Genomic DNA, 13,836 nt, shown 5'->3' with positions numbered 1-13,836 from the left:
GATGGTAGCAACAAATCGAAAAATGCAAAATGCTCAAGAAACATAATAATTTTCTGCTTTCTCTCAACCACTGCATGACACTGGGAAATATAGAATTACAGTATGCCTTATTACAGTCAACAAACCATAAGGCAATGTAATCGTTACATAGCTTGTGAATTTCAATCAATTCTCTGTGTAATCTGACATAGTGGTTGTTAGAGTGACCAGCATTTCTGTGTTCTTGAATAATATGCTGGGTCCAGGTTGGTTCATCAAGTGCTCTGCAATGGCTGACTTCTCTGGTTGAGTTAGTCTGCAGTGCTATTCATGTTCTTTGATTCATGTCTAGGCAATACTGCGTTTGGTGGTCCCTATGTAGACTTGTCTTCTATGTAGAATTACCTATGTAGACTGGTATCCTGCAGAGGTGAGAGGATCTCTCTTGTCTAACAACCACAATATCAGACTACACAGAGAAGCCACTGATATCCACAAGCATGTGGACAATTTCAACTGAAAGGAGTAAACCATGGAAATTAACAAAATCTGGCTACCAGTATTAAAAAGGCTTTTCAATGCTAATCAAGGTGATTAATTGCAACATTTACCCTTGCCTCCAACAGACAAGAGTTCTTTCTCCCATCCTAGACCTTTCACAGATATATAAACCTCACCTGCCTAGTTTCCAACAAACCTCAAAATCTCTGAGGATGCCTGCCATAGATGTGGGCAAAACGTCAGGAGAGAATGCTTCTGGAACATGGCTATACTGCCTGTAAAACTCATGGTGATTCCAGCCATTAAAGCCTAAATATAATATATTTTACCTCCGTTTCTTTTCGTAAGCAACTAGTGATATAATGAGAATGGGTCCAATAAAAGATTAAAGCTTACGTTGACAAAACTCTTCTATGTCGCTCCACGTTGAATCAGAGAGGCATGTTACAACATCTAGTTTCCCGTAGATATTATAAAAACCATCCAGACATTTGTAGGTGACTGACTCCATGGGGCGGAAGGTTTTCCCTTCAACATTGTCATAAGGAACAGCATTCTTCAGTTTTGGTGGAGGTCCACAATCCCCTACAACGAACAGGAAATATTGAACTCAATCAATGCATAGCTGGGTTTGATTTTCAAATATTCTTTTTATGGATTGATACTGAACCATAAGAGTGAAGCACACCATATGTGTATTGCTTTTCAATACACATTCTATGGGCTAAAGATGGGGATATCTGGCAGTGTAAAAGGGGCCCTTCCACACAGTCATATAACCCAGAATACCAAGGCAGAAAATCCCACATTTTCTGTTTTGAACTGGAATATATGGCAGTGTGGACTCAATAAACTAGTTCAAAGCAGATATCATGGGATTTTCTGCCTTGATATTCTGGGTTTTATGGCTACGTGGAAGGGCCCCCAGTCTCAGCAGCCGTAGTCTTAATGGCGAGAAAAAATGGGATTTAGCAGTCCTAGGTTGGCCTAAAATCTCAGAACTGATCTATTGAATCAATTTGTTGGAACAGTAGTAAGTCAACACTTGGAGCCAACATAGTATATGTTCTGAGCATTGGATTAAAACTCTAGGGGTGCATCTACACTATAGAATTAATGCAGTTTGACACCACTTTAACTGCCATGGCTTAATGCTATGGAATTATGGGAGTTGTAGTTTTATAAGGTCTTGCTCCTTCTCTACAAAGAGTGCTGGTGCTCAGCTTCACCAAATATACCTCTCTCATGATTTCAAAGCATTGAACTTTGGCAGCTGAAGTTGTGCCAAACTGCATTAATTCTACAGAGTACATTCACCCTTTGTTTTTAACTTACCTTGAATTCGGGAGAGCAGCGAGAAAACTACCAAGAGCAATGGGTCCTGGATGGACCATAAGGAGTCCAGCATTGCGCATCTTTTCTCCTTTCTAAACAGTATTTTCAACTGATGAAAGATTCTAAGGGGCGGGGCCTCGCATGGAAGGGGCGGGGCTTCTCAGCCCAGGTACATCTGTAGCATACATGAAACTGAGCCTCAATTCCCTCCTGGGAAAATCAGAGGGGTGGTCCAAGATCAACAGTACCCTTGGCATCAGCCACTCTCTGAAAGTTTAAATATTAGTTTGGCATCACTGTGACTGGCCTGGCTCAATGCTATGGCATCCTGGGAGTTGTAGTTTGGGGAGGTCCCAGCCCTCTTTGACATAGAAGTTTTACAGACCTTGTAAAACTACAACTCCCAGGATCTTCCCAGCATTGAGCCAGGACAATTCGAGCATTTCGAGACTATATTCTATAGTGTAGATGTATCCCAAATGAGCTGAGTGCAGATTTGAACCTGCCTCTCATAGTCCCAATTCAATATTCTAGTTAGTAGTAGTGCTTTTTTGCCTGAGAAAGTATGACTTCCTCAAGATAACACATGGCTTTCCATAGCAAATCAGGGATTCAAGCCCTGGTCTCCAGAGTCAAAAGGTCAATCTTCTAAACTATAGAATTAATCCTAGTGACACCATAACTCAACGGTATGGAAACCTGAGTTATCATTTCAGAAGTTATCCCCCTCTACCAAAGAGTGTTTAGGCATCATCAGAGTAGGGCCCCTTCCACTCAGCTAAATAGAATCCTACATTTTTGACTTTGAACTGGAATATATGGCAGTGTGGACTCAGATAACCCAGTTCAGAGCAGATTTTGTGGGATTTTCTGCCTTGATATTTTGGGTTATATGGCTGTGTGGAAGGGCCCGACAACTCCAGGATTCTATAGTATCGAGCCAGGACAAATAAAGAGGTGTCGAATTGCATGTGTTCTATTGTGTAGATGCATCCAGTAATCAAACCACTATACCACACTAACACTTTTCATGTTAATTCATTGCAAACGTGTTACTATAATAAAGAATCCTTATTTGCATATTTATACTTTCAACTGACCAGGTATTTTTAAGTTTCATTTGCTGACTTTTGGTAATTCTGCTGTGTGGTCATTTGTAGCATCTCAAGCCACAACGTATTGTACTTTTAAACAAAATTTTACAATAATTTTTTTAAAAAATCAATAATTACAACCTATCAGTTTTTGAAAGATATGTTCCGGTTGAAGAATAACTGATTTGTTAATATAGGCCAGTGATTCCCAAAGTGGGCGCTACAGCTCGCTGGCTGGCTAGGTGCCTTGTGCATGTTGCTAGGTAGATAGCAAGCTATCTACCCTGTTTCCCCGAAAATAAGACATCCCTGAAAAATAAGACCTAGTAGAAGTTTTGCTGAATTGCTAAATATAAGACCTCCCCTGAAAGTAAGACCTAGCAAAGTTTTTGTATGGAAGCAGGCCAAGTGCCTGTCAAACAGAACACCAGAGCATGCAGGATTGGTAAATGTACATACCATAGAGTGTTGTACATGGAAATAATGGTAGTAAGAAGAAATTCTTGATAGGATTCACAGTTTGTCTGGTTATGCTGGTTTGTGATGACAACTATTGTACATTATATAATAAATGTTCATTTTTTGTTCAACAATAAATGTGAATTCTTCTTCATGGAAAAATAAGACATCCCCTGAAAATAAGACCTAGCATATCTTTGGGAGCAAAAAATAATATAAGACACTGTCTTATTTTCGGGGAAACACGGTAGCAACATGCACAGGGCACCTCCCAAGGGGCAAGCGCTGGCTGGCTCCTCCACCATGCTGGGCGCTGGTGCTGCCAGCCCCAGCATGGTAAGGGAGCCGAGGCACGGGCAGACAGGTGAAGGAGGGCCCTAAAAGTTCTCCTTGCTCACCCGTTCACTGGCTGGCTCCTCCGCCATGCTGGGCGCCAGTGCTGCCAGCCCCAGCATGGCGAGGGAGCCGAGGCATGGGCGGGTGGGTGAAGGAGGGCCCCAAAGTTTCTCCTTGCTCACCCACTAGCTGGCTGGCTAGGTGTCCTGTGCGTGTTGCTAGGTAGATAGCAAGCTACCTAGCAACACGCATGGGGCACCTCCCAAGGGGAGAATTTTTGGTGGGCGCTTGGACCTAGGGAAGCGCAAAGCCTGCCGCTTCCCGCTTCCCTGGGTCCAAGCTCCCGCCAAAGGGGGAGGAAACTTTTCCTTTCAGCGGACGCCTGGGCCTGGCAATTTGAGTAAACCGAGATGAGGTCGGCCCGTTTAACTTGAATTACAGAGGTAATTCTCCTGCCAGTCATAAGTACCACCTGCCAGTAGTAAAGAACTGGTGGGATCACAAACCTCCAAAGGTAGTGGAAAATGAACACACAAAAGTACTGTGGGACTTCCGAATCCAGACTGACAAAGTTTTGGAAAACAATAACCAGACCTCGCAGTTGTGGAAAAGAAAAAAGTTTGGATTATTGATGTCACCATACCAGGTGACAGTCGAATTGACGAAAAACAACAGGAAAAACTCAGCCATTATCAGGATCTCAAAATCGAACTGCAAAGGCTCTGGCATAAACCAGTGCAGGTGGTCCCAGTGGTAATCTGAACACCAGGTACCGTGCCAAAAGATTTCAGCCGGCACTTGGAAACAATAAACATTGACAAAATCACAATCTGTCAACTTACTGGGATCTGTGCACATCATTCGAAAATACAGTCCAAACGCTTGGGAAGTGTTTGACTTGTGACTTTGCAATACAAAATCCAGCATATCTATCTCGTTTGCTGTGTCATACTGTGTTTTTGCGTTAGTAAAATAATAATTAAAAATATAGCAACAGTAAAGTAGTAATTAACTCAGTCCCTCCAGTAAAGGAGTAAGTGCTCCTATGATTTCTCCTTCTCCTTCCTTTCTCCTTACTTTTCCTGTTTAGATTGTATAAACCATCAACTGTTGTATCGTTCAGTATCTGTATAATACTTTAAAGGTTTTAGGGTATGTAAACGTGTTAAATATAATATCTGTAGTAGCATACAATGGCAGCCAATGTGGTGTTGTGATTTGATCACTGGACTACAACTCTGGAGACAAAGGTTCAAATCCTTGCCTGGCCATGGAAAAACATTGGGTGACCCTGAGCAAATCACATTCTCATAGCTTAAAAGGAAGGCAAATGCAAATAGTCTCTGAATAAATCTTGCCAAAACAAAACAAAACCCCAAACTGTAAGTTAAACTGGAAACCTCACAACAAAATAGCATATACAGTGATTTGCATGAAATAATGACATGCAACTTTGGTACTTTTTTGTGCTTTTTAGGAAGTTGTGACTTAAGAGAATTGTTACTTTACATTTCATCCTTCAGATGGAGTCCTTGTGGGATCATGTTATTTACCTATTAAGCAGTAGACCCTCTGGATTGTTTTTAGGATTCATTCAGCACTTTAAGTATTACACCTGCTGTATAATTATCCCTCCCTGATAACTTGATATTGCTTTGCACCTTGGCCTGGATGTTTTGACCCAAATCGGGATTTTAATATTATTGTGTATATTGACTTTTATGACTGTTTTTAATCATGTTGAAGTTTTACTGCTCGGTTTAAGGTTTTATCTGATTTGTGCTGTCGTGTCTGGGCATGGCCCCATGTAAGCCGCCTCGAGTCCCTCCGGGGAGATGGGGCGGGATATAAGAATAAAATTATTATTATTATTATTATTAGACAACAAAATCTAATGTTTGTTCAAAGTAACTTTGTAAGGTTGTGTCAGGTGTCCATAGTGAAGGATTTCTATGGAACAATTCAAGTGGAGCATAGCAAGTGCCTTGTTGCTATGTACATGACTTCAACAGAAGAAAAGTACACTTAATGGTTGGCTTGTTTTATTAAACACACATTTAATTTTGACAAATGCTTTCAGGGAAACAGTTTTCTTTCTGTATAGCCTTCATTTAATCAAGTAAGATATTGAACAATTCAATATGAAATTTACAATACTGACACTACTTCCAAATACACCCTTTTGGATTTAACAAGCTTGGGCTCAGCTACATATATTTTTGGCATGAAATCAGTAGGTCACTTAACTCAGGATTCCTCCATACGGGGTAACTGTATTGGGAGGTTGCAGTAGGTTCTCTTTCTTGCTTTAAAAAAAAAATAATCTAATGAGTTTCTTTTCAATTCCAAGGCATTTTGACACAAAAAGTACAGTAAGACCTCCATATCCATGGGGGAATGTAGTCTTGACTGGACTGTGGTTACCTGAAACTGTGGCCATGACTGAGCATTAAATTAGCTAACGTAACAGCCCCAGCATATCATAGAATTGTGCTGGAGGATCTAAAGCAGTGGTTCTCAACCTGGGAGTTCCCAGATGTTTTTGGCTTACAACTCCCAGAAATCCCAGCCAGTTTACAAGCTATTAGGATTTCTGGGAGTTAAAGGCCAAAAACATCTGGAGACCTCAGGTTGAGAACCACTGATCTAAAGATTCCCAGAGATTGTCTCTAGAAATGTTCTAGGTTCTCCTACACAACTCTAACACAATATACAATCACCAGGAAAACCTAGCAAGTTCTTAGACTATTTTTCCTCAGGCACAGTTCAATGGGGCCACAGATACCGATTCCGTTGTTACAGAAATCTTATTGTATTCTGTCTCCTTTTTAACTATAATTTTGCATCAGTGAAAAAGCCACCGCAATCAAAAAAGCCAATCAAAAGAAGGGAATGAATGGCTGAGAAAACAACGAATGTAAAAACGCGTAAGTTGCCTATATTGGAAGAACTCACACTTCCTTTAGATTAGTCTGGAAGTGCGCCCCATTTCAATTAAATTTGTATCCTACAAAAACGGCTCATTTACTAACAATACATCTCTCTCTCTCTCTCTCTCTCTCTTGCTTATTATAACACACAAACACATATAATTTACATGAAGCATCTATTCTCCTTTGCATATTTTAAAAAACACAAGAGATAAGTCAAAAAAGCTTATCAATGACTCTGTCTGAGAAATATTGAGGAATTCAGAGGAGCCTTGAGGGGAGAAATGAATTGGATTGAATTACAGACAGCCTCCTATTGTTCCTGGCAAAATCCCATGGCAATTTGCATTGCAACATCTTTATCTACTTATGACAAGTTAAAGCATCTCTTCTTCAATGGAGATACATCCCCCTTCCGAGGGTCTCTATTAGAGTCTTGTGCCAAAAATAATAATAATAATAAAAAATCTGCAAGGGTAGAAGTACTGTTCTATGCAGAAGCATTGTGCGCAAAAGAGCAAAGTCTTTCTTAAGTCCAAACATTATTTCCCACTCCAAACATCTTAATTGGTATAGTCAATGTCAATAATTTTCAAAATAGCTTCACTAGGTTTCTTCACTGAATTTCCACTTCCAGTTCTCAAGGAAATAATTGATAGTTGATCATCAGCAGGAAGCCAGCAGGTGCTAAGAGTTTATGGCAGAAATCCAGTGCAAGCACATTCAGGCCTTATAGCTTCATGTTTCTTCCATTTCCACCTCTTTACGTGATACTGCATGGTAAGGTTTTGAAGGACTAGGAGGGGTGTCACTTTTCCTATAAAAAAGACAAATGTTGACAAGCTGGAAAGCGTCCAGAGGAGGGCGACTAAAATGATTAAGGGTCTGGAGAACAAGCCCTATGAGGAGCGGCTTAAAGAGCTGGGCATGTTTAGCCTGCAGAAGAGAAGGCTGAGAGGAGACATGATAGCCATGTACAAATATGTGAAGGGAAGTCATAGGGAAGAGGGAGCAAGCTTGTTTTCTGCTGCCCTGCAGACTAGGACACGGAACAATGGCTTCAAACTACAGGAAAGGAGATTCCACCTGAACATCAGGAAGAACTTCCTCACTGTGAGAGCTGTTCGACAGTGGAACTCTCTCCCCGGGGCCGTGGTGGAGGCTCCTTCCTTGGAGGCTTTTAAGCAGAGGCTGGATGGCCATCTGTCGGGGGTGCTTTGAATGCGATTTCCTGCTTCTTAGCAGGGGGTTGGACTAGATGGCCCATGTGGTCTCTTCCAACTCTACTATTCTATGATTCTAAATTTTGAAATGAATGTCTCTAGATCAGGCACTGGCAAACTTTGGCCCACCAGGTGTTTTGGACTTCAACTCCAACAGCCGGTAGGAGGGCGGAAATTTACCCATGCCTGCATTATATCAATATGCTTTTGTAAAGAACTGAAAAGTATGCTGATTACATGAAAACATTATGGTGTTAAGTATTTACAACTAAGTGCCTATGGATAGGAGACCATATGAAATTATTGCTGGATTAGTTTAGGAACAACACTTTAATTTACATTCACAAAGGTATGGCATTTCCAAAGTCCCAACCATTTACATAGAGGTTAGAATATATCAGTTTTAATGTACCAATAACTGAAGAACAGAAGAGAACTTATAAGACACAGGAAAGCAGACACATATGCCAGTTCACAGAATCTGAAAGAAGTTACAAGGAAGAGAATATCATACCTCAGCACTCACCCCTTTTTGAAGCAAAGTAGTTGTTTGCTATACAGAACAAATCCAGCAATCACAACTATAACAGCAGCTAAAACTCCTTGAAGGAAAAACAGAAAGAAACTCAGTGTGCTGAAAAAAATTAACCTTTGTATTGTTCAGACAGAGCACAATGTACTATTAAGATTCTTTACAGAGGGGGAAGAATGATAGTGATATAGTATATTTTGTACACATAAATACTAACCTACCGACAAACAGATTAATTCAATTAATTTTTAGATTAAGTTTGGCAATAAACAAAACTGAACAAGAACATTAAAAGAAATAAATTAACAAATAACCAAGAAGATATTTTAAGAAGAAAAAAAGAGAAGAAAACAAATATGAAGCAAGATAGAAAACACAAGAAGATGGTTCAGGAAGAGATGATTATTAAATTTAATAGAAGATAATAATATTCCTCTTTTTGATATAGAGGATATATCAAACTTGCAAAACTTTAGTATCACAAGTAATGAGTGTTTGGGTAACAGAGACCAAGAACTGGATGTAACGCAATAGAATGTTATATAATGTTTTTCCCCTTGCCCTCTATACCACTTTCCTCCCCCTCATCGATTTATTAGATGTTTATTAAGATTTCATTTACTAACACTATCACGAGTATCTTAGCTGCTCCCTTTTCCCTACCATACCCTCTAGAAATAAAAAATTGAAATGACTAATAAAAAATTACACAGCAAAAAAAAAAAAAGGTTCTTTACAGACAGAGCTCCAACACAGACTTGAGACAAATCCTCCAAGCAGGTTAAAACTGTATCATAAAGTATATATAACTTCTCAAAGTAACTTGGTGGCAGAACCATGCATTTTTTCAGGAACCAGACTGACAGATACTGAAATTCAACTCTGATTTAGCACCTGAATTTTGCCAAAGGTTTCCTCTTTTAATTCTGTTTATAGCATCTGATACATGTTGCCTTCACAGCAGATAGGAATCATCTGAAGTGCAAGCATCTCAGAAAAAAAGATACAGAATCACAGAATTGGGAGACCACAAGAGCAAGTCCAAACATCATGCAAGAAATCACAATCAAAGCCCTTCTGACAGATGGCCATCCAGCCTCTGCTTGAAAATCTCCAGAGAAGGAGCCTCCACCAGATTCCAAGGCAGCATATTTCACTGTCAAACAACTCTCACTGTCAGGAAGTTAATGCTTCCTGTAGTTTGAATCTGTTGCTCCATGTCGTAGTCTCTGCAGCAGCAGAAAACACGTTTGCTCTCTTCCAAATATGAAATCATTTTAGATATTTAAACATGGGTATCATGTCCTCTCTCAACCTTCTCCTTTCTAAGCTAGACAAACCCAGATCCCTAAGCTGATCCTCATAGTGTTTGGCTTCCAAAGCTTTGGTCAATTTAAGTGCCCTTCTCTGGACTCCTTCCAGTTTCTCAATATCCTTCTTGAATTGTGGTGCCCAGAACTGGACGCAGATATGTGTATGTGTATACACACACACAGTATTCACAGTTTTTCAATAATGTTCTAGATACATTAAAATCACTCAAGGAATTCTATAATGTTGGATTCAGTAAGTTTGCAAATAGGCAAGTGTATATTAACCTTGAAACTCAGATTTTAAAAAATAAAAAACCCAGTTTCCTTCAGTGACACTCATCATCAACTGCTCTTTGTTTAGTATCTTGGATCTCAGCCTGGGAGAAAGAAATGGTATAAATCTACTAAATAAAACATAACAATGACAATAGCTATCTATTGAAATATCTCACTCAAAAATTACTTACCAAGAACAATTCCCAGAACTGTATTACTTCCTAAAGTGAAAGAGGAAAAATAAGAAATTTAGATCTTATGTTTCAAGCTATGGTCAGCACCAGAGAAATGTCATCTCTCACTCTCTCTCTCTAGTTAGAACCTAGGCATTGGCTTTGTTGCTATTAGAAAAATATAACAATTCAGATTTACTTCCACAATCTTGATGTGGTGTCTTAAAAAAAGATAATGGTTAGTTTTGGTTAGAAAACAAAATTAGTTTTATTATTAGTTTTGCAGAAATTTTAGAGCCCTTTCAAAAATCACAGTAGAGGCAGTGCCCAACTTATGAAAAAGATAGGATCTGTAGGTTTGTTCTTAAGCTGAATTTGTCTGTAAGTCAGAACAGGTACATTTTTAAGCATAACTCCAGTCAAATGTGCTTTGGATAGCATAGAAAAGGGTTAACACCCCTGTGGTGTTTCTTTTGCTGCCTGTCCTCTGTTCAGAAGATGTCGTCTCACTTTCTGTCCCTGTGACAATTGGATTTTGAAAAAATTGGCTTGTTGTGGAAACAAAGATTGGGGAGAAAGCTTCAGTGGAGACACATTTTCCCCATGATAACTCTTTCAGGGGACGATTTCCTTTCTGAGGGATGGATTTCTCTCACTTCCTGTTGTCTCATCCCCATTATTAACTGTGATTTGCGTGTAAGTCAGATGTTTGTAACTTGAGACTGCCTGAACTTCTTTACTAATGAGGGAAAGGCAACCGATACAGCATTCATGAACTGTTTGAACAAGATAAGCTGTCTTAATCAACTTGAAAATGACCCTTAGCTGGAGAGATCTTTCTTGCATCGTTTGAGGCCAAGAAAAATCTGTCACTCATCTACATACATTAATGAACTAAACAAAACAGGAACAGATCAAAGCCTATAAATGTCTATAATACTACCAGGCTTTTATAAAAGTCAATCTTAAATCTAGAAGGGTAGTGGGACTTCTGTGGGGTTACAGCAAACCAAGTACAATTATTTATCCAGATAAATACAATGAGCATGTCAAATGTCATGGTATGCAGGAGTTTCAAGGTGAAGCAAGAGATATAGAAATTGAATGGCCCCTGCCAGTGGCTGCACTATTTTGTCTATGAGAAATTCAAAGTCAGATTATTGGGTTGCTGCCTTACCTGGTTTATCTTCAGGATCTGGATGCTGTGTTGATTCTGTATGAAAGAGAGGTTTTTAAAAAATATATTACTATTTTGGAATTTGCGAAAAATGCTATAGACATTGTTTTAAAAAAAAACAACTGGAAAGAAAACTGAAGTTTCCATATGAAGAAAAAGATGCAAAAGTTATGCACAGACAAAGTCAAACGAAATGAAAAAAGATACCGAAAAGAAAAAGAGACATCGGAGAAAGTAGCATAAAGAAGCAAAAAGCACAAAGCCTTTTGTCGTATAATTTCTCACAATTCATTAATTTTCTTATTTGGGAAGTGTCAAAAAGGAACAGTCAGCACTAAGAACAGCTTTTAGATTATAAAAGCCTTCTATTAATGACTTAGTTATGTTTGAGCAAGCAATGAGTCTCCTCAGCTTTACTGCAAGGCAATATAATGCCCTCCACCCGCTCATTCAAAAATGCACTGCCAAGGTTGACTGGAGTTGAAAACAAGAAATCTATACACATAATAAAAGTGAAAATCTGTATGTGTGTATGTGGAAGAGGTGTCTATTTACACAGACAACCTCCCGCCTCTACAACTCCCAGCACTCAGGAGACACCTATGAACCTCCCGCCACTGATATTGCAGGTTACAGCAAGCTCCATGAATGAACATGTAGCCGAAACCCTGCCAATGTCTTCCCAAAACACTATGGCCCACCATCCAAGGAATGCTTTCATTCAGGGATCATTTCATCCTAGATTTTACATGTTTCCTTCACCACAGGTAGGCACCCCAGGGTTCTCCACTGGTGTGGAATTTGCATGACCCTGCCTCTCCCTTAACCCTTTCCTACTCTTTCCTAATGCACAAAGCAAACAGAGAGGAATTCATCAGCAACTGAACAAACTGGAGTGGTTTGGGGGACTGACTCAACAGCATGGAAGTTGTAGTTCACCGTGCATCAATTCAGAGCACTATGACCCCCTTCAATTATGGACCTGGCCCACATTTGGCACGCAGAATCCCCATGACCAACAGAACATACTGGAGGGATTTGGGAGGAATTCACCTAGATTTATAGTCATTGTAGGGACTGGGATTGTAGGTACTAGACACTCTGAACTCTATCAAAGATGGACCTGGACCTAACTTGGCACACAGAACCCCCATGACCAACAAAAAATACTGGAGGTCTTTAGAGGGATTTGTAGTTCACTTACATCCAGAGCGCACTATGAACCCAAACAATAATGGATCTGGACTAAACTTGGCATGCATACTCAATATACCCACATTTGAATACTGGTGGATTTTGATGGAATTGACCTGGACATTTTGGAATTGTAGGTACTGGGATGTATAGTTCACCTGCAATCAAAGAGCACTCTGAACCCCACCAACGATGGCCCTGGGCCTAACTTAGCACACAGAACCCCCATAACCAACAAAAATGCAGTAGGGCTTTGGGAAAATTCACCTTGATTTATAGGAATTATAGTTCACCTACATCCAGAGAGCACTGTGAACTGTGAGAATTAACCTCTAATTTAGGAGTTGTAGTTCACCTGCATCCAGAGATACAGTGATCCCCATTGACAATGGACCGGGACCAAACTTGGCATAGAAAAGCCCCCATGACCAACTGAACATACCAAAGGAGTTGGTGGGAATTGGCTTTGATTTTGGGAGTTGTAGTTCACCTGCATCCAGAGCACTGAACCCGCCCAATCACGGATCTGGACCAAACTCGGCACACAGACCCAACATGGCCAACTGTGAAGATTAGCAGGGTTTCGGGGAGATTGCCCTGGGAATCTGGAAGTTGAAGTTGTCCCTTATCCACAGATCACTGAACCCAGCCAACAATGGATCTGGACCAAACTTGGCACACAGACTCAACACGAGTCCTTATGGGTGAGAAAAGCAGGGTAAAAATGTTGTAAATAAATAAACATGGCCAAGTGTGAATACAGGTGGGGTTTGGGCGTGATTTCCCTTGGAATCTGGAAACAGTAGTTCACTCTTATTCAGAGAGCGCTGCAGCCAGACAATGACGTATCTGCACAAAACTTGGCACACAGTCTTAAAATGGCCAACTTTGAATACTGGCAGAGTTCGGGGAGGTTTGACCCATGATTCTGGGAATTGTAGTTTACTCACACCAAACTGAGAATACCTAACATCCAAAAACAAACAATGCCTTTTTCAAATAACCCGGGCATCACCAAGTCCCCAAGCTAGTATAAAACAAACAAGAAAAAAGGGAGGAGGATAACCAGGTTTTCCAAGTTTTAGGTTTCTTATCTCCTTTGCCCACAAGATGCTTCCTGCTGCCTTCCAAAACAGTAGGAGCCCCTCCCCCTTTTAAAAAAAGGCATTTTAGCTAGTCAGACTGGAAAGCAAAATCCTCCCTGCCCTGTTCCTTTCCCACAAATGCCTCTGGTTCCCATGAGGCATCCTGAAGAAAGGAAAAAGGACCAGATTGCTGAAGTCTAAACTTTGCTTTACTGAATGTTACCAGGCT

At 40.2% G+C, this 13,836-nt stretch overlaps 1 protein-coding gene across 1 annotated transcript in view; it reads right to left on the bottom strand.

The window, feature by feature from the left end:
* The window catches only part of LOC107983170 (complement receptor type 1), a 116,142-nt gene that overhangs the window by 83,202 nt on the left and 19,104 nt on the right, over positions 1-13,836 (bottom strand). The window contains exons 8-10 of the mRNA XM_062979778.1: positions 11,329-11,364; positions 10,170-10,199; positions 877-1,065 (exon numbers count right to left, since the gene is read on the bottom strand). Coding sequence (XP_062835848.1) covers positions 877-1,065; positions 10,170-10,199; positions 11,329-11,364 — 255 coding nt within the window. The remainder of the gene's footprint in view (positions 1-876; positions 1,066-10,169; positions 10,200-11,328; positions 11,365-13,836) is intronic.

The sequence above is a fragment of the Anolis carolinensis genome, chromosome 4, assembly GCF_035594765.1.
Source record: "Anolis carolinensis isolate JA03-04 chromosome 4, rAnoCar3.1.pri, whole genome shotgun sequence".
Lineage (NCBI taxonomy): Eukaryota > Metazoa > Chordata > Lepidosauria > Squamata > Dactyloidae > Anolis > Anolis carolinensis.
The sequence above is the reverse complement of the archived record's forward strand: the minus strand, read 5'-3'. Positions and strand labels throughout refer to the sequence as shown.